At 53.9% G+C, this 22,953-nt stretch overlaps 1 protein-coding gene across 3 annotated transcripts in view; it reads right to left on the bottom strand.

Annotated features, from left to right (window-relative positions):
• Window positions 1–22,953, bottom strand: part of MRM1 (mitochondrial rRNA methyltransferase 1) — a 39,378-nt gene that overhangs the window by 13,559 nt on the left and 2,866 nt on the right. The window contains exons 4-5 of one of the 3 annotated variants that reach the window (XM_008695592.2): window positions 22,815–22,934; window positions 21,953–22,600 (exon numbers count right to left, since the gene is read on the bottom strand). In XM_008695592.2, coding sequence (XP_008693814.2) covers window positions 22,428–22,600; window positions 22,815–22,934 — 293 coding nt within the window. In that variant the 3' untranslated portion in view covers window positions 21,953–22,427. Of the gene's footprint in view, window positions 1–21,952; window positions 22,601–22,814; window positions 22,935–22,953 lie in introns of those variants that run through there. The other 2 variants (XM_040640947.1, XM_040640948.1) reach the window with 2 other exon arrangements.

Genomic DNA, 22,953 nt, shown 5'->3' with positions numbered 1-22,953 from the left:
CTTTGGAAGATTTCCCATAGGGGACTGGTGGCCCAACCAAGCCCAGCTGGGCTCTGGAAGAATGAGAGAGCAGTGTGGGCTCTCTACCCACCCCGGCTCCCCCAAAGGAGACCAAAGCCACACTCGGTAACTGGGCATGAGAAATCCCAAGCTCGGTCTAAAATGAGAAGAAACAAAATCATACCCACCCTGTGCAACGCCAGGGAAGCACAGAGGTGCCCTAGGAGTCCCCTGGGAATTTGCCTCGTGAATCAGAGACAGAGAGACAGAAGGAGGTGGAGCCAGAGGCAGGGAGGGGAAAAGGGCTCAAGTTGTCTTTCCTTTAGCCTGTGTTCTTGCCTGCTGCCTGCTGTGGGTTAGGGACAGGCTCCGCCAGCCTGCTCCAGGAACAAGACAAATAAAGCAGACAGCTCTGCCAGCAGGCTACTGGCCCCGCCTCCTCTCCCTCCTCCTCCCCCTCCTTCTTCCACCTCTGCTACCCAAACTCCATCCCCTTCCTTTGGTATCATGGAAAGAATGAAGAGTGTTGTGAGTCTGGTTTAATGTAAATTACTTGACATGAGTATTTCTGGCAGAGAAAAGGATTTTCCCCCCATGTACCTGCCTTCAGGGACCCAAGCATGCAATGTGCCTCTGACACCTCCAACCCAAGGCCATCCCTCCACAGTCTCCAAGGACACTTTGGGGACCACCTCTCTCCACCCCGCCCCCAATTTTCCTCCTATACCACCTTCTTTCTTGAGGAGTGGAAATGGGGTTAAGGACACGATGGCAAGCTGAGGGAGAGGAGGAAGAAGAGATTTTTGTAAGCCTGTTATTCTGGAAGGGAAGGGAAAAGGGAGTGGGCCACCTTGAGGGAGCGGAGCAGATCCAGGCATTTGAAAGAATATTTTAGTAATTTTCCAAATAATTCAGCCTCCGATGCTCTTCCCGGACACAGTGCACTGTTGTTTTAATAATCCAGGAATTTGCCACAACTCCCTTTCAGTTTCACGTCACTTACACTTTGCTCTAGGAAAGCAGCCTATTTGCAGTTTGGTGGCTGTGGGCCCCAGGCTTTTCACCTGTCAGGCAGTTGGAGCCATCTGAGAAACACTCCCTCTTTTATGAGGCCTTCTTGGAATCTCCCAACCAGAAAAGCTCCTTTTCGTCTACGCTGTCCTAGAAAGGAAGTATACTCTGGGATTTTCTGCTCACATCCTATCCCCTAACTGGATGGCACCTTGCTCGTTCCTTGTGATGCCTTTCACCTAATCGATCGGTCAATGAGCTGAGAAAAGCAGCTGGGGTAGGGGGATGGGAAGCCACAAAATTGCCCAAATTCCAGTTAAGTGACCCTATCGACAAGGATGCTCGAATTCACAGTCCAAGGCCCCTCACTCTGGTGATCTCATGCAAGCTGCGTGTCCACCTTCCAGAGTGAGTCCTATTACCAGTCATCTCGCCCGAGACACCCCCAGGTAGTAGAGAGATCAGAACCCAGGCTCGCTGCCCCCGCTACCCATGCTCTTCCCACTCCACCACTCTGCCTCCTACAGCTCCTTTCCCCAGAAACAGTGGGCTGCCCCCAATCCTAATTCACCCAGATGGGAGTCTCCTCTCTGGATTCTTTGCTTCTTCAGCCCCAGTCCAAGCTGAACCCTGGCCAGTGCCACCACTCAGCCAGCTGGTTGGGCAAGTGGGCTGGGTAGGGGTTAGGAAGCCCCAGGCTCTAATAAACACTCAAGGAGGTGACAGGAACCTTTTCATCTGTGTGAGGAGCTGGGAGGCAGACATCAAAAGCCTCTAGGACAGAGCCCACTGGATTATTTTTTCCTTGGTTGTTCCGTAGCTAGGCAGCTGGCAGGACAGGGTCCACGGAGAGAAGGATACCCACAGGGGGAGAGGACCCACCTGACCTCAACTTCCAGCCCAGAGTTGGGCTGCAGGAAGGGTTGATCCCATCTCGATCTCTGAGACTTATTTCCTGACTTCCCTAGGCCTTTGGGGAAATGCTGCAAATTCTTCGGCTGGCTCTCATCTCCACACCTCCACTGGGGCCTCAGTTCCAGCCCTTGAAGCTCTAGGACAGACGTCCTGACATGGACCGCCAGGGCACCACGCAGCATCTGACAACTCGACCGGCTCAGGTAGCCTGCAGGATCGACGGGGCACACATGCTGGGTCTTCAACACACACACAATTTAAATGGACCCTTCCCAGGCACTCTCTCAATGGGTTTCTGCCCCACAACAGGGTCCCGTTCTTAGATGAGGAACCCAGGGTTCAAGGAAGGCGAGCACCTTACTCCAGGTCACACTCTCCGGAGCCCGTGACCGCATGAATACTGACCAAACACACAGCAGTTCCCAGCCATTCAATGCCAAGCCCCGTGCTAAGCACCTTCCGTGCGCCTAACACCTACCGCAGTCCCACGAGAAGACATTTTATCTCCATTTTACAGACGATGAAACAGGCACTTCGGGGTGTTAGGTGACTGGGGGGAGGTGCCTGGAGTCAAGCCTCAAGCAGCCTGATTCCATGGACCCTACCCCAGGGTGTGGAGTGTGTCCGTCCGGGTCCCCCGAACCCCCAGCACCTCGAGGAGCGCCTGGCCACATGTCTCGCTGAATATTTGCAGAATGTTTGTCCACTGAGGAAGTCTGTCCCCACTGCCCTTGCCCTCGGCTTACTGCTCCCGGACTGTTCCTGTCCTTTCTCCTAGCACCTTGCTGATCTCAGGCCAGCCATTTGACACCTCTTTCCTGAGAGTTTAGGATGAAAACCCATCCGCACCCCCCCGCCCCCACCAGAGTTCCCCAAGGAGGCTAGGAAGTCATTCACCACCTTGCTCCCCACACCAACCAGCATTTGGGGATTTGTGGTTTGTCTCCATGGTGCCCCCTTGCCTCAGTTTCCCCACCTGTACCAGCTAGGAGGGAAGTAGGCAAGCAGACTACCAGAAAAGAGGCCCAGAGGCAAGTCTGCCCCTCTCCTCCCTTTCCCCCAGTGGTTGCAGAGGGCAGATACCACGGAGCCCCAGACAAGCAGAGAGGGGCCTGCAAGGGGGGGACACAGGACAAGTATGTGGAGTCGGCAGGCCCAGCTCCAAGGTGCACATTTCCAAGCAGGGGAAATGCTAAAATCTGAAGGCAGGGTCTCTGGAGGACGGCCTCCCGCAGGGGAGGTTTGAAGGCCCCCCGGAACACTGGCAGCCCCAACTGCCTCCGCCCCCAGGTATTAACCGGTCAGCGTCGCTGAGAATTGACCAGGCCTGCAGGAGCCGAGGAGACCAAGATGCCCCTTCCAAAAAACGATGACACAAGAGAGATGCCCCGTGCTGGGCTCACTGAGTGCCTCTGCGTATGACCTCATCCAGTGTCCCAGCAACTTGGAGATTGACGCCCACGTCACCAAGAATGAAGCAGGGATCTGAGACTTCCCCACAGTCACACGGCCAGGACACAGCTCAACAGGGACAGGAATCCAGGTCTTTGGGGCCTGGACCCATGTCTTGCCAGTATCTCCCCAGGCTTCCTTCAATAGTATCTGGAGGCTTACCCATACCTCGCCTTTCCAGCCTCCCTCTTAACCTGGCCTGGGGTCCAAGGGCAGGTGAGCCGGGCAAGTCCCACCTCCAGGGGGGCCCTGGGTTTAGAAGCCTGGGGTCTAGTGGTCAATGAGAGGACAGCCTTCCCCATGCCCTCAGCAGCTCAGGGTCACCCACACACAGCCGGACTGCTCCTCCCTCACCCCCCTCACTGACATCCCCATGCCCCCCTCCACAGCCCCTCTGGTCCCTCTGTCCCTTCCACTGCTACTCTCAGCCCCTGTTTGGGGCCCCAGGAATGACCAGGAGTCGTGACTGGGAGGAACAGTGCCCCCGACCCCCAGCCTGGCTTCTGACCTCTCCAGAGCCTCTCCACCCAGCCCTAGCCCTGGGTGTTAGGTCCAGGGAGCAGGACTTCTCCTGCCTAGCCAACCAGCCACCGCACAGCCAGGCACTCAGAGGATTGACCGATATCAGAGCGCCACCTAGTGTGCCCGGGTCACGCCCTGTCCCCTGCCCGTCCCTGCTGAAGCCTTCACTTTGTCTGGGGCACCGCCTCTGGGGGGTGGGGGGCTGAAGGAGCGCCTCAAATCCAGACTGCTGACATTATCCCTAGCTACAGTCTTGTTAACCCCTCTTCGGCAAGTTTTTTTTTTTAAGATTTATTTATTTATTAGAGACAGCCAGCGAGAGAAGGAACACAAGCAGGGGGAGTGGGAGAGGAAGAAGCAGGCTCCCAGCAGAGGAGCCTGATGTGGGGCTCGATCCCGGAACGTCAGGATCATGCCCTGAGCCCAAGGCAGACGCTTAACAACTGCGCCACCCAGGCGCCCCTTGGGCAAGTATTTTTAACAAGAACCTATAATATGGAACAGTGGCTAAAGCAACATTAGTCGTCCAAGAGGCCCCATCCGTGTACGGAGACTGTGCTCCGTGCCTTGCTCTGCCCGTTCCGTGGTCGTCTCTCCCTCTCCTTCCCACCCCTGGCAGGCAGGCTGATAAAGCGAAATAAGCACTGAGCATGGGCAGGGAGGTCAAGCAAATCTGGGCTTACATCCTCACTCTTGACCGGCCGGGTGACCTTGAAAAATTCACCTAAGCTTTCTGAGCCTTACTTTTCTCATCTGTGAAATGAGCTTGTAATTAGCATCATGTACAATAACAAGCGTGAGGCACTCAGCAAAGTGGCAGCCACTTACCAGAGGCTCCGTTAACTGCCAGTCTTGTCCTCCTTGTCCCCCTCGAGGGGGATGTGACATCTACTGCCGCGCACCGAGCCAGGTCTCCGTCACCCTCCTGCTCTCTGAGCGCACGTCACAATGCCTTGTGTGTCTCCGTGTTCTGGGGCTAGGTCCCTCCCCTCTCCCCCTGACCCCCTGGAAGCCCAGCCCAGTGGCCAGCCAGGGACTGAACTGAATGTTCCAGGCCAAATGGCCACACCCCAGTAGGAGAGCCCATTCCCCAGTCCAGAGGCCTGACCCGGTTTCTGGCCCTGTCAAAAAGAACGTCATCTACAGGCTTCCAGTTATAGCATGACTACGTCACAGGGAGGAAAGGTACAGCGTAGGGAGTAGTCTGTGTATGCCACCAGTGTTGTGCGGTGACAGATGGCAGACACACTTGCGGTGGGCACAGCTAACATCAGAGATGTCGAATCACCATGCTGCACCCCGCACGCTAATGCAATATTATGTGTCAACTCTGCTCCAACTTAAGAATAAATAAAATTAAAAACAAAACAAAACAAAAACACACCCATGTTTTCCCTCCCAGAGCCCCGGTCTTCTCCTCTGTCGAGTGGCACTGAAGTTCCTGACTCGCTCCTGACTCGCACAGCTGTTACCGGGATTAAGGAGAAGACATTCGTGAAAGTACTTGTAAAGGTTGTAACACACAGCAGGCCCACAATAAGTGGAATTTATTATTGTGCTAGCTGGGGAGGCCCAGTGGGTGCTCAAAGCCATGGCGAAGGAAGACAGAAGATCGTATTATCTCAACTGTGCAACTTCGACAAAGCCGTCCGGGGCAAGGAGGCAGAAAGCAAGAAGGGAAGGACAGGAGATGGTTAAAATCAGCAAAAATTAAAACCCAGTCGGGATCTCAGTCCACAACTTATTTAAGAAGAAGGCATCCCACAGGCCAGGGGTATTTGGGTGGGAGAAGCCTCTCCTTCTCCCCGGGGTGGCGATGGGGAACAGGCCAAGCGGGGTGGGGGACGAGGGGGCGAACAGCCTCTTTATTAACACAATTATTTTATTTGCCGAAAGGTAATCATCCTAAGTGAGGTCAAGGCGACTGGCTCGGGAAGGCTCTGCAGGCGGCTGGCCCGCGTTGCCATGGCGACGGAGCCAGATCCCTTCTAGCAGCTGCAAGGGCTGGAGGTTCCCGAGAAAGAAGCCCCCATCTCTCTTCTTCCCCCAGAGAGAGGCTGAACAGGACCTGCGGGTATTTGCATTCCCCCTCCCAGCTCCAAGTGACAGACCTAGAGTCCCTAGGGGGAGCCTCCGGCCCAGGCCCTCCGGGAGCCTATCCTAGGGGAGAGGGCTGTCTGCAGCCATCAGCTCACTTCATCCCATAATCACCATGCAAAGAAGGGACTAAGCATCACCTGACCATCTTCCAGAAAGCTGTGGCTCAAACGAGCTCATGATCTATCCACAGACACACAGCCCCTGAGGATTTAGAGGCTAGAGTCTGAAGCCTGAGGCCCCATTTGCAGTTGCCTCAGAACCAGGGACTGTGACAATGACAGGGAGGGATTAGACCAGGGTCTTGATTGATCAGAAAAACTGGGGCAGAGGAAAAGTTGCTAATCAAGAAGTCAGGGAAGCCTGGGTTTGCGTCCCAACTCTCCCCTCACAGGCCACTTCACCCTTGGCAAATTTGCTCCGAGTCTTGGTTTATCCAATGCATTCTGCACCTGCAACCTGCCAGTCTCTGCAAGAGTAAGCAATGACCAAGACACATTTCCCCATCTGTAAAATGGGCCGACTCAGCCTTGCCCCAGGGGCCGGGGACGGCAGTGGTGACTGGTAAACATGCTGTACCAACGTGGGAAGGTTTTCCTCTAATTTTCACCCAAATCTCAGAGGCTGTAATCTGTGCGGAGAAGGGAACAAAAGACTCCCTAACCTCAAATCCTCCAGCCCTCAAGTCCAGGAGACAGCAGAGCAGAGGGAGGCCCAAGGAGGATGCCAGCCCCGCCCCCCCCCATGCCGAGGTCCATTTTGCTTGTGCCCACAGCATCTGTCGCCCTCTGGTGGACGAGTCTGACACAGTCACAGGGACAACTGCGCAAGCCACAGGGAATTCAGATGGGAGTGAAAGGGGTGGGGGGGGCAGGTAGAAGGAAGGAGAGGGGGAGCAAGGGGGGAGCCCCATCTACTGAGGGCCTGCTCAGCTCCTAGCCCTTTACTGGAGGTCCTGGTAACCCTGGGAACCAGTGCCCTGAAGTAATTATCCCTGTTCCATAAGAAGGAAATCGAGACTGGACATGGTTGGGAACCGCACAGGGCCCCCAAGGCCGGGACACAAGCCCAGGTGGTGACCTCAAAACTCCAAGCAGTCCATCTAACTTCCCATTTTAGATTCACTCACGTCCTCTGAGGCTGCCGACTGGAGTTCCCATCCTGTGCCAAACGACATTGAGCAAAGGCAGGGGATGAAAGGGGGACCGCTCAGGTTGGGGTCCAAGCACACAGCTGGCAGATGCCACCAGTCCTGGGGGACCCCAGGTGAGGGACTTGAGAGTCTGGAGAACTTCTGAGCAAAAGACGGGCAGTGGAGAAGAGAGTTCTTGAGGGATTACTCCCTCTTCTAACTAGTCACACAGAGACCTCTCCCAGGGTGGGCTCCTGGGGGGGGGGGCAGGAGCAGCAGGTTTAAGGGTCGCTTCTGGGTCATGAGGCAGAGAGAATCCGAGACAGGGTGAGACAGAGAAAGGAAGGGGATGGTTCTAGCTTCACAGCTGGACCTGGCAGCCATGCCCAGGGTTCTGCACCAGTGCAGCCCTAAACTTTAACCAGTGGATATAAGGTTTGGCCACCAAGAGCAGCAAGGACGATGTGCAGAGACCTGGCAGGAAAAGAGGAGGGGGGTGTTTGGCCAACAAAGGGTTGTATGGCTCTCTCTGGGGTCCCAGTCAGGGCTTTAGTGCCCCTTCCTACGAGGTGTGGAGTGAAAGGCAGAGTCAGGCTGAGCTATGTCAACAGGGAGGGAACAAATCTGACCCAGTAAGGCTCAGCTAGACCTCAGAACTCAGCCCCAACCCTCTCTCCCCCCATCCCAACAAGCCTCAAGTGAGACCCCAGGATGCCTGAAAAGGGACGGCTCAAGATGTCCATGCCACCCTTAGTTGGAGAGGGGGTCTCAGCATAGGAGCTGTGGTGGCCCCATCTCCCCTTCAGCCCAGGCCATACAGGGGGAGGGACTGAATGGGCCACGTCCCCACCCCCCAAGTGCGCTGGGGAGAGGGCGGAAAGTAGGAGGCGACAAATGGTATCAGCTGCCCAGCATAACTTATTAGCATCCAGGCAAGATTAATCAAGCCCAGAAACCTCGAGCAGACCCCTAATTAGTTGCTGCTGATAACTATATTTGTCATGCTCTCCAATTATTCCACTGTAAATTTCAGAGTTTAATTGCACCTTGTTCTTCATTGAAGTGTCACTGTTTGCACACGCTCCCCTAATTCTTTAGCAAATTTGACAAAATTCAGCATTAAATATAGATTATCTTTAGATTTCCATAATTAACACAACCAAACTGTCTCAGGCCTAAATATTTCTCCCAGTGCCATAAATCTGGCCTGTCCCCAGAACCCGGAGAGCTGCTCCCAGCTCCCCGGCAGAGGCCTGTGGGAGAACATGCATTCACATCCGTGAACATGACAGGCCTTGCAGGACTGGGGTAGGGATGGCAGGCGAGGCTTCACTGAGGGCACATACCCAGGGACCATCTCACCTCCAAATTTATCGGAGGCCTCATCAAGGCTGCTCCCTGGGGTAGCTCAGCTGTGTCCCAGAGTTTAGAAGGCCAGTCTGGCACCATGGCTGACCTCTGACCCTGGCAGGTGGGCTAGAGGCAAGTGGCCCAGCCTCCTGCCAGGCCGAAAGTCACTTCACCCACAAAAGCCAAAGGGCCCCTGTTTATGACTTTTTTCCCCATTAAGCCTGACCTTGATGTTTGATATGCTAGGAATATGACCCAGGCAGACAGGAATGCCCTCCATGCCACAAACCCTCCCTGGTGCCCTCACTGCCAATCTTCTCTCCTAACCTACTCTCTCCAGACTCACCAGGTGAGTCCAGTCAACTGTATGTCCAGTCAACTCTAAACACACCCACCTAGGACAGTTAGTTCAGATGGGGGGGGCAGAATTCATGCCCACCCCCCAACATTAGGTTGCAAATCTTTTCCACCAGCCCCCAAACCCCAAACCTAATACTACAACAAAGTCAGCAAGGTGCCCCATTTCCAAGATGACAAAAGGACAGAAGCGATGAGCGGGAGAGGACAGAGAAGCCTGTGCCCCCTGAAGAGGCCTACCCAGCTCTTGGCCCCTCGGAAGAGAACCATATCCTGGGTTTATCCCAAGTCAAGCCCCTCCCACTTCCCCAGGCTGGCTGTTTCATGGGCAGCATAGCAGTCGGAGCTCAACTGCAAGCCAAGACCCCCGCCCCACACTGCATTCGCACTTACAGACACACAAACAGACACAGAGGTAAATACACACAGGTGCACAGAGACACACCACTGACACCCATGCACGCACACACAGACGCACGAAATCACACACCAACACACAAGGACAGATAGACACACACAGAAACACACCCCCTTCTGCCTAAGCCTTGAGCCAGGGGGCAGCCAGGCAGGGAAGTACTCACTTCCCCGGAAACCAGTGCCATGTCCAGAGTCTAGCCACGAGGGAGGGCTGGAGTGGGCTGGGGGCCCCAGCAGACAGCGCCTGCAGCCCTCGCGCCCTCCCTAGGGCCTGCCAGCCCCGTGCTCCTCAGTTTCCCTGAGGAAGCTATGGTGGTTGAGGGGCTGAAGGTGGGAGCCCAGTAGTAATATTGAGAAGCCTCAAAGTGTACTCGCAGCAAATTTGGAGGAAAATCAATGGCCTTTAATGAGATTTGATTTTTCTCCACGATGGGCTGGGCTGGGGGTAATGTGGGAGAAATTTCTGGGTGCAACATGGGAGTTGAGCCAGGACACTGGATGCAGGACTGGGAAGGACTGGGCCGCCAGAGTGAGGAAGCTCCAGGCCCAGTAGCCGCAGGAACAGGCAGAGACAGAGGACCAACAGATAGGATATCAGGCTGCCATCCAGGCCCAGACAGGACCCCTGGTCCGGCTTGGGTATCTGCCATGGCTGAGCCGGGTTCTGGATCCAGGGGTCTGGAACCCCTGACCTCAGAAGGAATGAGGGGCTGGCCAAGGCCAAGAATAGTGAGAAGTGGTCACCAGGGAGTAGGCAGCCCGTTCAGGGTCACTGGCTTTGGAGGATGAGGAGAACCAATTATCTGGGGTTAACCCTGATCACTGTAGTTTGCCGATCACCTGCCAGGCTCCAGGCACTTGTGACTGTCATTCTTCAGAAAACCCTGGAACAGAGAGGACAGTCCCTTGCTCGGATGAGCAAGATGAGAGTCAGAGAAGTGAAAGAAATTGCCCGAACCCATGCAGGCAGCCGGTGAGTGCCTCAGGCAGTACCCAGATCAAGGTCAGCCAGGCTCGCAGTCTTTGTTTCCTGCATTCTGCTCACAAGCAGCCCCCTGCAGGTGAGGAAGGAGCCACATCTCCATCTCTCTTCTCTTCCAGCCCAGGGCTCCAAGATCCTTGGGCCATCTGGGTCAGAGCTTGGGTTTAGGCTCCAGGGTAACCAGAACTCAGGGAATCTCCTCCACAGATAGACGCCAATACAAGCCTTCCCCAGGCACAGAGGAAGGTATGTTTGTCAGCTGCAATCCTGCCCCCCCCACCCCCGCCGCATCCCACCGGCTGAAGTTTTGAGCTCCCAATGCTTCCTTACTAAATCATAGAAGCAATCAGAGGCCATTAATCCAACCTTAATAACCTCTACCTGAAACTCCTGGGCAACGTCCTACCTGAATGGCCATCTGACTGCCTATACTCCTCCAGTAACAGGGAGCTCACTACCTCCAAAGTACCCCATTTAACCTCTGGAATCCTGTTAGATTGAGCTGCCATCTGTCTCCCTGAGCTTCCCACTGGTTCCAGTCCTGCTATCCGAGTCACTGTCCTGCCCAGTGACCTAAAGGTGTTGACGGAATTGCTGACAGAGGAGAGAAGTGGTTACAAGCAACCAATTTGGATGGACTCGGCGGTGATTTCTCGGATACGATACCAAAAGCACAGGCAACAAAAGAAAAATAGATAAATAGGACTAAATCAAAATTTAAAACTTCTGGGCAGCAGAGGAGACAATGAAGTGAAAAAGTAACCTCCAGAACAGGAGAAAACATTTGCAAATCATCATCTGATGAGGGGTTAATATCCAAAATATATAAAGAATTCCTACAACTCAACAGCAGACAACAACAACAAATGACCCAATTAAAAACTGGACAAACGCATTTGCTATGACATGGGTGGAGCCAGACAGCATAATGCTAAATGCGATAAATCAGAGAAAGACAAATACCATATGATTTCACTTATATGTGGAATTTTAAAAACAAAACATACAAGCAAGGGGAAAAAAATGAGGGGCGCCTGGGTGGCTCAGTCATTAGGCATCTGCCTTTGGCTCAGGGCGTGATCCCTGCGTTCTGGGATCGAGCCCCACATCGGGCTCTTCCGCTGGGAGCCTGCTTCTTCCTCTCCCACTCTCCCTGCTTGTGTTCCCTCTCTCGCTGGCTGTCTCTGTCAAATAAATAAAATCTTTTTAAAAAGGGGGGGAATGAAAGAGAAAGAGACAAATCAAGAAGCAGACTCTTGGGGCCCCTGGATGGCTCAGTCAGTTAAGCATCTGCCTTTGGCTCAAGTCATGATCCGAGGGTCCTGGTATTAAGCCCCGCATCTGGATCCCTGCTCGGTAAGAAGCCTGCGTCTCCCTCTCCCTCTGCCTGATGCTACCCCTGTTTGTGCTCTCTCTCTCTGTCAAATAAATAAATAAAATCTTAAAAAAGGGAAAGGAGGGGCGCCTGGGTGGCACAGCGGTTAAGCGTCTGCCTTCGGCTCAGGGCGTGATCCCGGCGTTATGGGATCGAGCCCCACATCAGGCTCCTCCGCTATGACCCTGCTTCTTCCTCTCCCACTCCCCCTGCTTGTGTTCCCTCTCTTGCTGGCTGTCTCTGTCTCTGTCAAATAAATAAATAAAATCTTAAAAAATATATAAAAATAAAATAAAAAAGGGAAAGGAGGGAGGGAAGGAAAGAGGGAGGGAGGGAGGAAGGAAGGAAGGAAGGAAGGAAGGAAGGAAGGAAGGAAGGAAGGAAGGAAGGAACTCTTTAACAGTAGAGAGCAAACTGATGGTGACCAAAGGGGAGGGGGTGGGGGATGGGTGAAGAGGTGTGGGACTGAAGGAGTGGACTGGTCATGATGAGCACCAGGTGATTACAGAATTGCTGACTCACTGTATTGTACACCTGAAACTAATGTAACACTGTCTATTAACTATACTGTAATTAAACTTAAAAAAGAAAAAAATTGGGCAAAGGACTTGAATAAACATTTCTCCAAGGATAATACACACTTGGCCCACAGCATAGGAAAATATGCTCGGCATCACTAGTCATTAAGGAGATAGAGCCCACAATGAGATATCAGCTCACACCCATTAGGATGATGACTCTCAAAACAAAACAAAAGACCCAGAGAGTAACAAGTGTTGAGGCACCTGGGAGGCTCAGTCAGTTAAGTATCTGACTCTTGGTTTTGGCTCAGGTCGGGATCTCAGAGTCCTGAGATCATGCTCCCCGCTGGGCATGGAACCAGCTCAAGATTCTCTCTCTCCCTCTCTCCCACCTCTGCACCCCCCCCCAACAGTCGCTCTCTCAAAAAATAGAGGAAGGGAGGGAGGGAGGGAGGGAGGGAGGAAGGAAGGAAGGAAGGAAGGGAGGAATGGAGAGAGAAAGAAGAGAGAGGAAAGGAGGAAGAGAGGGAGGGAGGAAGGAAGGGAGGGAAACAAGCATTGGCGAAGATGTGGAGAAATTGGACCCCTTGTGCACTGTTGGTGGAAGGGTAAAATGGTTATAGCCACTATATAAACAGTATGGAGGTTCCTAAATCAATTAACAATAGAGGGTCGCCTGGGCAGCTCAGTAGGTTAAGCGTCTGCCTTTGGCTCAGGTCATGATCCCAGGGTCCTGGGATCCAGTCCCGCATCTGGCTCCCTGCTCGGCGGGGTGTCTGCTTCTCCCTCTGCCCCTCCCCTCGCCACCCCCCCCAGGCTTCTGCACACACTCTCTCTCAAATAAATAAAATCTTTTTAAAAAAAAATTAAAACTAGAACTACCCTATGAACCAGCAATCCTACTTTTAGGTATCTATCCAAAAGAATTGAAAACAGGATCTCTAAGAGATACTGGTACACTCACATTCATTGCATTATGCACCAAGCCAAGAGATGGAGGGAAACCCAGTGTCCATCAACCAGTAAATGGATAAATAAAATGCAGTATATACATACTGTGGAATATCATTCGGCTTTAAAAAGGAGGGAAATCTTGTCACATGGCACATGGACGACACTGGAAGGCATGAGGCTAAAGGAAATAAGCCAGTCGTAAAAAGACAAGTACTGTACGATTTCACTTACACGACTATCTAAAGCTGTGTACGTAGATACATAGGAAATAGAACGGTGGTTTCCAGGGCCTGGGGGAGGGAACAGGGAGTTCTTGTCTAATGGGGATAGAGTTTCCGTTCAGCTTCAGATGGAAAAGATCTGTAGGTCTGTCGCACAACAGCGTGAATAAACTTAACTACCGAACTGTATACTAAAAAATGGTTAAGGGGTGCGTGGGTGGCTCAGTTCGTTGAGCGTCTGACTCTTGGCTTCAGCTCAGGTCATGATCTCAGGGTCAGGAGACTGAGCCCCAATTGGCTCTGCACTCAGTGCACAGACTGCTTGGTATTATTTCCCTCTTCCTCTCCTCCCCCCTCTGCTCCTCCCCACCCCCCTCTGCTTGCACGCTCTCTGTTTCTCTCTCAAATAAATAAAATCTTTTTTTAAAAAAATGGTTAAGATGGTAACCAAAAGAGATGGAAAAATCAATGGTTTTGGAGGCAGACAGAACTGGGCTTGAGTCCCAGCCCCGCTATTTCCTGTGTGTCCTGGGGCAAGTCGCCAAACGTCTCTGAGCTCATTGTCCTCAACTCTATACCAGGGAGTGAGAGAATCTAGCTGGGATGCTGTGAGTATCATCTCGTTAACAAAGCAGTGAAGGCCCTGGGATGCTGGTGTGAAACTCTGGGCACGGAGTTGCAGAAGCAGCAGAGCCATGTTCTGGAAGCTACCCTTGGTGGAAGCTGCTGAGGTCGCTCAGATTGGAGTGGGGGCAGCAGTCAGCCCAGGCCTGACCATCCACCCCAAGCCCTGGACAGCCTCTGCCCCCATTCCATCTCCCACCCATTCCCTCCTGCTCTCTTTCCTCACCTCACTCCCGCCTCTCTGGCCCCTCTGGGAGCCCACCGCGCACCAAGCATGCCCCTGCCAGAGGGTCTTTGCTCTTACTTGGTGTTTCCACCACCCAGAATGCTCTCAAATGGCTCCCTCCCTCCCTCTCCTCAGGTCTTTACTTAAAGCTCTCCTTTCTAAGGAGCCCCATCCCTCAGGAACCTATTTAAAATGTCACCTTCCCCCAACCACTGCACTCCTATCCCTTTTTCCCTGCTCTATTTCTTGCATAACACATTATATAATTTTACTTTTTGATTTTTGACTTGCTTACTGCTGTATCCCCAGCTGGCACATAGTAGGTGTGCAATAAATCTTGTTCAGTGACAGCACGGGCCAAGCCTTGGCCTACTGTCGTCACCGGCCCTCTGTCCCATCCTGCACTCCCATCCTGGCAGCAGGGTCTGCAGCTTTAAGGACTCCCACTCCCAGGTCCTGGCAGGGGAGGGGGGAGCCCCAATTCCCCCGCAGCCCCAGGCTCCCCAACTGCCACTCCATGCAGCCTGGGCACCAATCCTGTCCATCGATATCGGCCTCCAGCAGCCACACTTGGACGCCCACCCCAATCGATAACCAGCGGCTGCCATCGATCAGCCCCCAGGGTATCAGGAGCCAGGGGAGAGGCAAGGCAAGGGACAGACAGGGTGTGGAGACACAGCCCCAGAAAGGGAGCAGCAACAGAGAGCCCCGGTGCCAAGCAGACAGGACAGAGATCATCAGAGAACAGGCAGCACTGAGAGAGGGGCACCGGACCCCAAGCTAGGAAGGGCAAGGAAGCAGACACAGAGGGAGGCCCCTGAGAAGGAAGGAAGAGGACGGCAAGGAAGAGTTCTTGAAGGCCTACCACGTGCCACGAGCATCTTTTCTCAAAACCCAGCACAGCCATGGGAGAAAAGTTATTGGTGCCATTTTATAGGAAGGAAACCAACTCAGAGGTTAAGAAACTCGACCAGGGCCTGAGTCGTTATTTGGGAGCAGGGCCAGGATTTAAACCTAAATCTGGGTGTCTCTGGGAGTTCAGGCTCTTCTGCTGCACCCCAGAATAGCTCTGAGCTGTCTATTCCGGCCTCCCAGCAGGGCGGACCACCCACAGCTGAACGGGGGGCTGGTCGAGGTGGCCCCCACGCCCCTCTGCTGGGATGCCCCAGAGATTGTCAGCATGGTTCAGGAGCGGTGGAGTGGAGAGAGGGGCTGGGGGGTATCGCATGGGGGTGGGGGGCGGGTGGCTGTGGGGGGATGTGGCTTGGCCTCCTCAGCGGCAGGCCTCCTCGCTGATGCTTGAGCTGGAGGCCCTCTCCTGCCAAGCCCTGTTCCCCATCCACCACCCACCACCCCCTACAGCCCTTCGGATTGCCACAGCGTGAGCTTAGGCAAATTACTTAACCTCTCTGGGCCCCAGTTTCCTATCCATAAATCAAAGGGAGTAACAGTGCCTACCCCAAAGCATCTGGAGGATTAAATGAGACGAGGCACGTAGAACTGTTAGCACATGGTAAGTACGTAATAAACGTTAGTACCATCACCATCACCATCATCACCCTCTCCAAGCACATGGCTTCAGGGTCCCGTACCTGCTGTGGTGAGACTGTTGGAAGTATGTGTGTTGGTCTCGGGGCTCTGATTCAAACAAGATCCTCACTATGCCTGACCCACAGCTAGTCCCCCCTTTTATGGGAAGGGCATCTGTGCAAGACCCGGATACAGATGGGTCTCAGCAGGGCCCAGGGCCGAGGGGTTCTCCAGAGCATCCCCTTGCTCTCGATTAGCTCCTTTGTTTCAGAGAATCAAGAGCAGCTGTGGCTAGGGAATCATTTGCGTCTTGGCTTCTCTGAAAGTGGAAGGGGAGGGCCAGCTGGAATTGAGCTGAGATTTGCCCCCCGCTGACAATAGGGGGGGGGAAGGCAGTTCGTCTCCAACCTCAGGACCCATTCCCGCATTTATTTGTGATTTTTAAACCCTCAGCATGTGCCTGGCCCTGGGTGGGGACCAGGGAAAAAAAGTGAGGAAAGCTTACTCCTGCTCTGCTCGCGTAAAGGACAGGGCGGGGGTTCCTAGAGGTGGGACGGGCTTTCGTGTCTGCAGAGGACTGTGGGGGCCGAGGGGCTACTTGCAAGAAGGGACCAAGCCCACGGCCTTGCTGCCTCCCTCATGGGCGGACTTGTGCCTCGGTTTCTCCATCCTAGAAAAAACTGCTCAGCCCACTGACTTTTTTGAGACTATGGATCGATCACAAAAGGTGACACTTTTCATGGAGTATCTCTTCGGACACCCACAAAGCTCAGCAAAAAAAGCCCCAAGTCTGAGAGGAAGGGGAGGTGCAGAGGTAGCAAGAGAAAGCAGCTCGGCCAAGTTCAGCCCCCTGCAGGGCTAGGACTGGGGCAGGGAGGGGGCAGGCCGAGCCCTCCTTCCCCGCCCACAGCTGGTGAAGGATGTCCTCTGAAACGGAATATTGTGACGGGGGAGGGGGCACGAAGGACAGGCATTTCCATAAGAATCCTTCTCGGAGTGTCTGGAGGGGCACCTGGTTTAGAAGCAGCCTTCCCAGAGCCCAAGATCTAAATCTCCTGGTCCTAATTCATCGACCAGCTCCACTCCTTTTCCCAGTCTGGGGAAGAAACTGGGACAATTAACTGGGGCAGAGCTTACGCCCTTTCCTGCTTCTCTAAATGTGGCAGGTCCCCCACCCCCACCTGCAGCCGGCTAAACAAGGTTCTGCGATTTATTTTTTTTTAAGATTTTCTTCATTTATTTGAGGGAAGTTCTGCGATTTAAAGCAGATAATTCAGAGAGCAGTTGTGTCTGCAAAATTACAACGGCCGCCATTATTGAGCGTTTACAGTTTTCTGGGCCCTGTGCTACCCCAAAGGGATGGTATCCCTGTTGGACAGAAGCAATTTCCTGTCCTAGAGAATAAGTCATCCAGCTAGGAAAAGGTGCACTAGGATTAGAACCCAGGACCGTGCTGCTCACCTAGAGGAACAGATTTGAAAGGAAGAAAAGTGTCCAGACTGGGATGCATGGGGCTGGGGAACCAGAACTTACCGAGGAGAGGTTGATGGGGGAGGAAAAAGAAGGTACTGTGTCCCCTGACCAGGCCTCCAGGACCCTGGGGGGAGAGGAGGGGACAGTGACAGCCTCCTGGCCAGTGGCCACCACCTCTCTGCCACATAAAACCCTCTCTATGTGCATCTGAGTCCAGACCTCGGAGCAGGCCACACTGAGCTCTGGCTGAGTAGGGGGCAGTTAGAACTTTCTGGAACACCTCCCCCAGTAAGATGAGCTGAAGACCACCAGGGAGGTGTTAATGAAACAGGGAAGCTGTGAACAGACCCAGGAGTGATTCCAATCTGACACCTCCACCCTAGCCCCCACCAGTAATGAGCTGGGACCTGCCCTTCTCCCCAGAGAGGAGGGTGCGGGGAGAAGAGGAACTCCTTGGGCATCTTTGTAGCCTCAGATGCCTCCTTTCTTCCTCATCATCACCATCACCATCATCACTACCATCATTTTCATTACAATAAAAAGCTCACATTATTAAGAACCCGTGTCCCATGCACTGGGCTAAGTCCATTCCCTAAGTCCAATAATGAATCATCACAACGAGCTATGTGGTAGGTACTATCCTTGTTTCCATTTTACAGGTGAAGAAACTAAGGCTCAGCTGGGTTATGTGACTGGCCTGAGGCCGAGCCAACATTTGGACCCAGGACTGTGTGACTCAGAAGTCTGTATTAATGCATTTGTACTTTGCCTCTGGGCATGGGTCCACCAAGGTCCTCAGTAGGAAGGTGGCTGGAGTGGGAATGTTCTAGAGACAGGCAGAGGAGCCCAACCCTTGGGACACGGGGGGTGGGGGGCTCCCACCTCCATGCAGGGAGGCCTGAACCAGTGGCCCCAGAGCTGGAGCTGGCGTGGTGAAGAAAGGCAGCGAGCCCACCCTGTATCCAGAGATTCTGGAACCAGGGAGAAAGAGGGAAGAACCCTACCACGGAGCGTCATACTGTCCCCGCGTGCCCTCTGGGTCTTCTTTCCATATGTGTGCAATCAGAGTTGGGCCAGGGAGCTCCAAGGAGGGACCTCCAGCTCTGCCCAGTGCTTGGGGAAGGGGATGGACAGGGACATTGGCCTAAAGATAGCGTGTGTGTTTGTGTGTGTGTGGGGGGGGCTGTTAGGAAGACCCCTGCCTCCTGGTCCTGGAGGGAGGGGCTGAGCAGCTCCGTGAGTGGAGTCCCATGTTTGTAAACATTATTAATCAGGGATTAGCAGATGGGCATGCTAATTGCACCTGTGGAAGCCAGAGACCTCAAGGTTGATTACATTTACAAACTGTGGGGATCCCTGGCGCCTGGCCCTGCAAGAGTGATGGGGGAGGGTCTCATTTAGGACCTCAGCCTGGGGGTGGGAGCTGGCAATTTAGTCTTCTGCCAAAAAAAAAAAAAAAAATTCCAGCCCTGGAGGGGGCTGGGGGTGCTGGCCACCATTCAGCTGTTCCTAGCCCCTTCCCCTCTTGGCTAGGGAGCCCTGACAAAGGAGGATCTTGCCAATGTCATTTCAACCGCCTCCCCTCTCCAACTCCCTCCAGCTGCTCTCAGGGGTAAATCGTGTGCCGCAGCTGAAATAGGCCCTGGAGTCTCTGGGGAAACTGAGGCCAGGCTGGTAGGACAGCAGAGCCCGGGCCCTCAGTTGCTGCAAGAACTGCTCCTCCAGGACCAGGCCGAGGGCTTTACATTCATGAGCTCACTGAATCCGCACCCCGGTCCTCTGACGCGGGGGCCGCTAGAGAAGTTAAGGGATATGTCCATGTTCACGCGACTCACGAGTCAGAGCAGAAAGTCAACACAAGCGCTACCTAACAGCCAGGGTCATGTTCTTAACCGCCCCTGCTCCCCTCCGGCTTCATCCTGACCCTGGCCTGCAGAGGATGGACCCGCACCAGGCCCCCCCACTTCATACCCACAGCCACAGCACCGTGGCAGGCACCAGGGGCCACCCCAAGGACATTCCGACCTCATCCTTCGCCTTAGGTGCTTTCTCTTAATGCCTGGTTTGCATGACATAACTATATACGGACCAGTGCACGGCAGGTAATTCTGGCCTTAATACCCTTTGGTTCAAGTGAACCTGCCTTCCCAGAGGCCAGCCAGCCTGCTGCCCAGGGGACGGAGCAGGGAGGAGCCCCCTGTGCATGGCTGGTAGCCCCTCGCTTTAGAGAATGGCCCTCTAGACGGCTCAGACTCCTGGGACCCAGGAAACTGCTGAACGGACCGGTGGCCAAAGCAGGTTAGATTAGGTTCCAGACACTACACAGCAGTCCATGGGCAGGAGAACAGGCTCTGAACCCCAAGTAGCTCCAACCCCAACGTCTAGGTTCTATGCTGGGTTTTGGTCCTAGAGAGCAGAGCTCGATTCTGTAACGGCCACCTGGAGGGAACACCGGGGCATCTCCATTCATTTTCATCAAGTCTATTAGTCTGGATTCTCCAGATATAGAACCAAGAGGTGGTGTGTGTCCATAGCCGTACCTCTAGTCACATGTTATATGCTTGCTTATTTATTATGAAGACTTGGCTCCTGTGATTCTAAGACCAGCAAGTCCCAGTTCTGCAGGGTGAGTCAGCAAGCTGGAGCCCCAGCGATGATGTAGTTCCCGTCAGAAGGCCAGTGGGCTCGAGACCAGAAAGAGCCCATGTTTCAGTTCCAAAAGGCAGTAAGAATTCTTAGTCAGGGGAGGGTCAGCCTTCCCTTCCGCCCCGCCCCCGGTGCCCCATTCAGGCCTTCAACTGATTGAGTGAGGCCCACCCACACTGGAAAAAGGGTGCTCTGCCTTACTCAGGCTACCAATTTAAGTTTATTAGTAATCTATTTATTTATTAAGAATCTCTACACCCAATGTGGGGCTCAAACTTACAACCCTGAGACCAAGCGTCACATGTTCTCCGAACTGAGCCAGTCAGGCGCCCCTCAACTTTACTGTTCATCTCATCCAGAAACACCTTCACGGAAACAGAGTAAGGTTTGACCAAACACCTGGGTATCCCATGGCCCAGGCAACTCCATACATAAACTGAGCGGTTACATGCAGGTCTGCATTATCACGCGCTAGTCCTGGGGTACGCAGTGCTTAGGCTTACAGAATGCTTTCTACTGATACTCTCTCATTTTATTTTTACAAATCCTTGTGGGGCGGGGGGTTGCTGGCGCAGGTACTGAAGGCACTATTTTACAGATGCGGAGTCTGGGAAGCCAGCCAGGCCAGAAGCCATGGAGCCAGGGCTGGACCCAGCACCTTCTTAAGAACCGTAGGGACAGATGAAAGGTCAACTGGCCCAAACTTTCAGACATGCGCTCAAAAGCACGGGTGTGAACGATTTAGAAGCAGTTTCTTGGACATGAGAAGGTAGTTCGAAGATGGGTGATTCTCGAACCCAGCGGCACACCGGTGTCAAGAAACGGAGCTCTAAGAAACATGGGACCGGTCTCCTTCCCCAGAGATTCTCCTTGAAACCAGCCCGATGCCTCTGGGCATCCGGACTATTGAAGCTGTCCCCACCACCACCACGCGCATCCTCAGCCCCGTCTAAGGTGGAGCCAAGGTTCAAAACCACGTCAGGCTCCTGGCCGAGAACAAAGCTGGGAGGGGGGGCCGTGTAACATGCCCAAGGCTGACATGTGCCACAAGTCAGAATCGGTGTGGGAGTCGAGGACAGACAGCTCAAGGGGACCAAGTGGTAGAGAGATCTGTGGAGTTTTACAAAAGGGTTCCTTCCTCTTTCTTGAGACGAAAAACTTTGACTTTAGAACAATCTTAGGCCTTTTTAACGTCTTTCTAAATTGACATCGCCATCAAAATTCCAAGCTAATTCATTCCAAACAGAAAAGGGTGCTACAATTTACTGAGCACTGTGTGGGAGGCGCTGAGCTCACTTGCTCTCTCTGTCCTCCCAAATTTGGGAAGGGAGGGTGATTCCCCTTCACTGACAAGGCGACTGAGGCTCAGGTGGGAAAGGAACTTGCCCAAGGTCACACAGCAATCAGGACTTGAACTTAGGTTGCTTTCTCCAGATTCAGGCTCCAGAGCGGTGTCTCAACTAGGGACAAGTGTGTCCTCCGGGGGACATGTGGCAATGTCTGGATACATGTTCGGTTGTTACAACACGGGCAGGGCCTGCTACTGGCATCTGGGGGGGCGGGGGGAGAAGCCGGGGGCGCTGCCGAACACCCTACAATGCACAGGACAAGCCGTCCCGGCGAATGTCAAGACTGCCAAGGTCCAGAACTCCCGCTCCAGTGGTTCTCAGCCTGGGCGACACAGCAGACCCATTTGGGGGATTTAACAATCCCAATACCCAGGCTGCCCCCTCCCCCCAACCATTTACATCAGGTTCTCTGGGGGTAGGTCCCCAGTGTCAGGTGTTTTTGAAGGCTTGCCAGATGGTTCCAATGTGCAGCCAAGACTGCTCTAAACCACTTATACTGGGCGCTTCTGCTCCATTTGTGGGACCCCGTGGGAGGAGGACCAAACCCATCCGGGTTGTGCAATCCACAGCAACCCTGTGGTACTTCACAGAACCAAAGGCCAGGACTCTGGTTCATCCGATCCTTGCTCAGAGGTGCACCGATGAGTCGCTGGTGAGGGGTTCTGGAGGGCCAGTGAGGTGAGAGGTGTTTGCTAATCTTTCCCTTGCCTCTCCGGAGGCCACCGCCAAGCATCTCCCTAGCAGGCTGCAAAAGCTGCCAGAAGAGACTGTGGATCAAAGAGCGAGGCTGCCACCTCGTGGAGGAACAGGGCAGAACGGCCCAGGTGATTTTATTTGATCCTCACAAAGAGCCCTGGGAGGCAGGTGCCTACGGAGGAAGCCATGTGCTCAAGGCCCCCAGTGGGGCAGGGTTTGAGCCTGGATTTGTACCTGTCTCACCCACAAGAGGAATCCAGGCCTCCTTTTATATTCTCACACTGGTTCAAGAGGCACAGGACACGTGGACTGGGCTGCCTGATTCCCTTCTGATGTCAACTTCCAGGCAGGGCCCAGGAGAGACCCAGCACACCCTGGAGATGAAGCAGCCGCCACCTCCAACCCCAAGTCCAAAATCAGAAGAGGAAACAAATTTCCTCTGGTCTCTACTGCAGAGCTCCCTGCCCCCCAAGACAGTGGTTCATCTACAGGGGGCTTGTACACCCTCGGGCAAGAGACTCCGCACATTCGAGCGTGTGGGAATGTGTGCCCTCCAGCACACACAACTCAGTCCAAGTCAGCTCCCATTCTGCCTCTCTTGTTCTGACCCCGAGGACAGTCCTGGGTGCCGCGCCACTCCGGGCCCTTCTGATGTGGCTGAGGGTTCTCGGGGGTCTTGGAGAAGGTGCTCTCTCGTCCCCTCCACAGGGAAACCCTTCCTCTGACTGCAGATGGAGTGAAGAAGAATTCCTGCACCGACAGACAAAAGGACAAAGGGAAGGGAGAGGACAGAGAAGAGGAAGGACCACACACCAGCGCTCCTCATTTCATCCTTAAAAGGACGCACTTTCCCCATTTGGCACATAAAGTGACTGAGACAGAGAAAGACAGAGAAACTTGTTTGGGGTGAAAGAGCTGCACCCGTGTGATCAGAGGGCAGGAAGTCGGGCAACAGTAGACTCACCTGCAGCCACGGAAACATTCAAGGACTCAAGTCCAGGAGGCAGCTGCCGGCCAGGCAGGATGGTCAGCAGAAGTTGGCAGGAGGCCTGCACTGCCAGGGACAGACCAGAGCCCTCATTACCTGCAGGACACGGAGGCAC

The sequence above is a fragment of the Ursus maritimus genome, unplaced genomic scaffold (genome assembly GCF_017311325.1).
Source record: "Ursus maritimus isolate PB19 unplaced genomic scaffold, ASM1731132v1 scaffold_24, whole genome shotgun sequence".
Lineage (NCBI taxonomy): Eukaryota > Metazoa > Chordata > Mammalia > Carnivora > Ursidae > Ursus > Ursus maritimus.
This window is presented reverse-complemented; position numbering and strand designations above follow the sequence as displayed.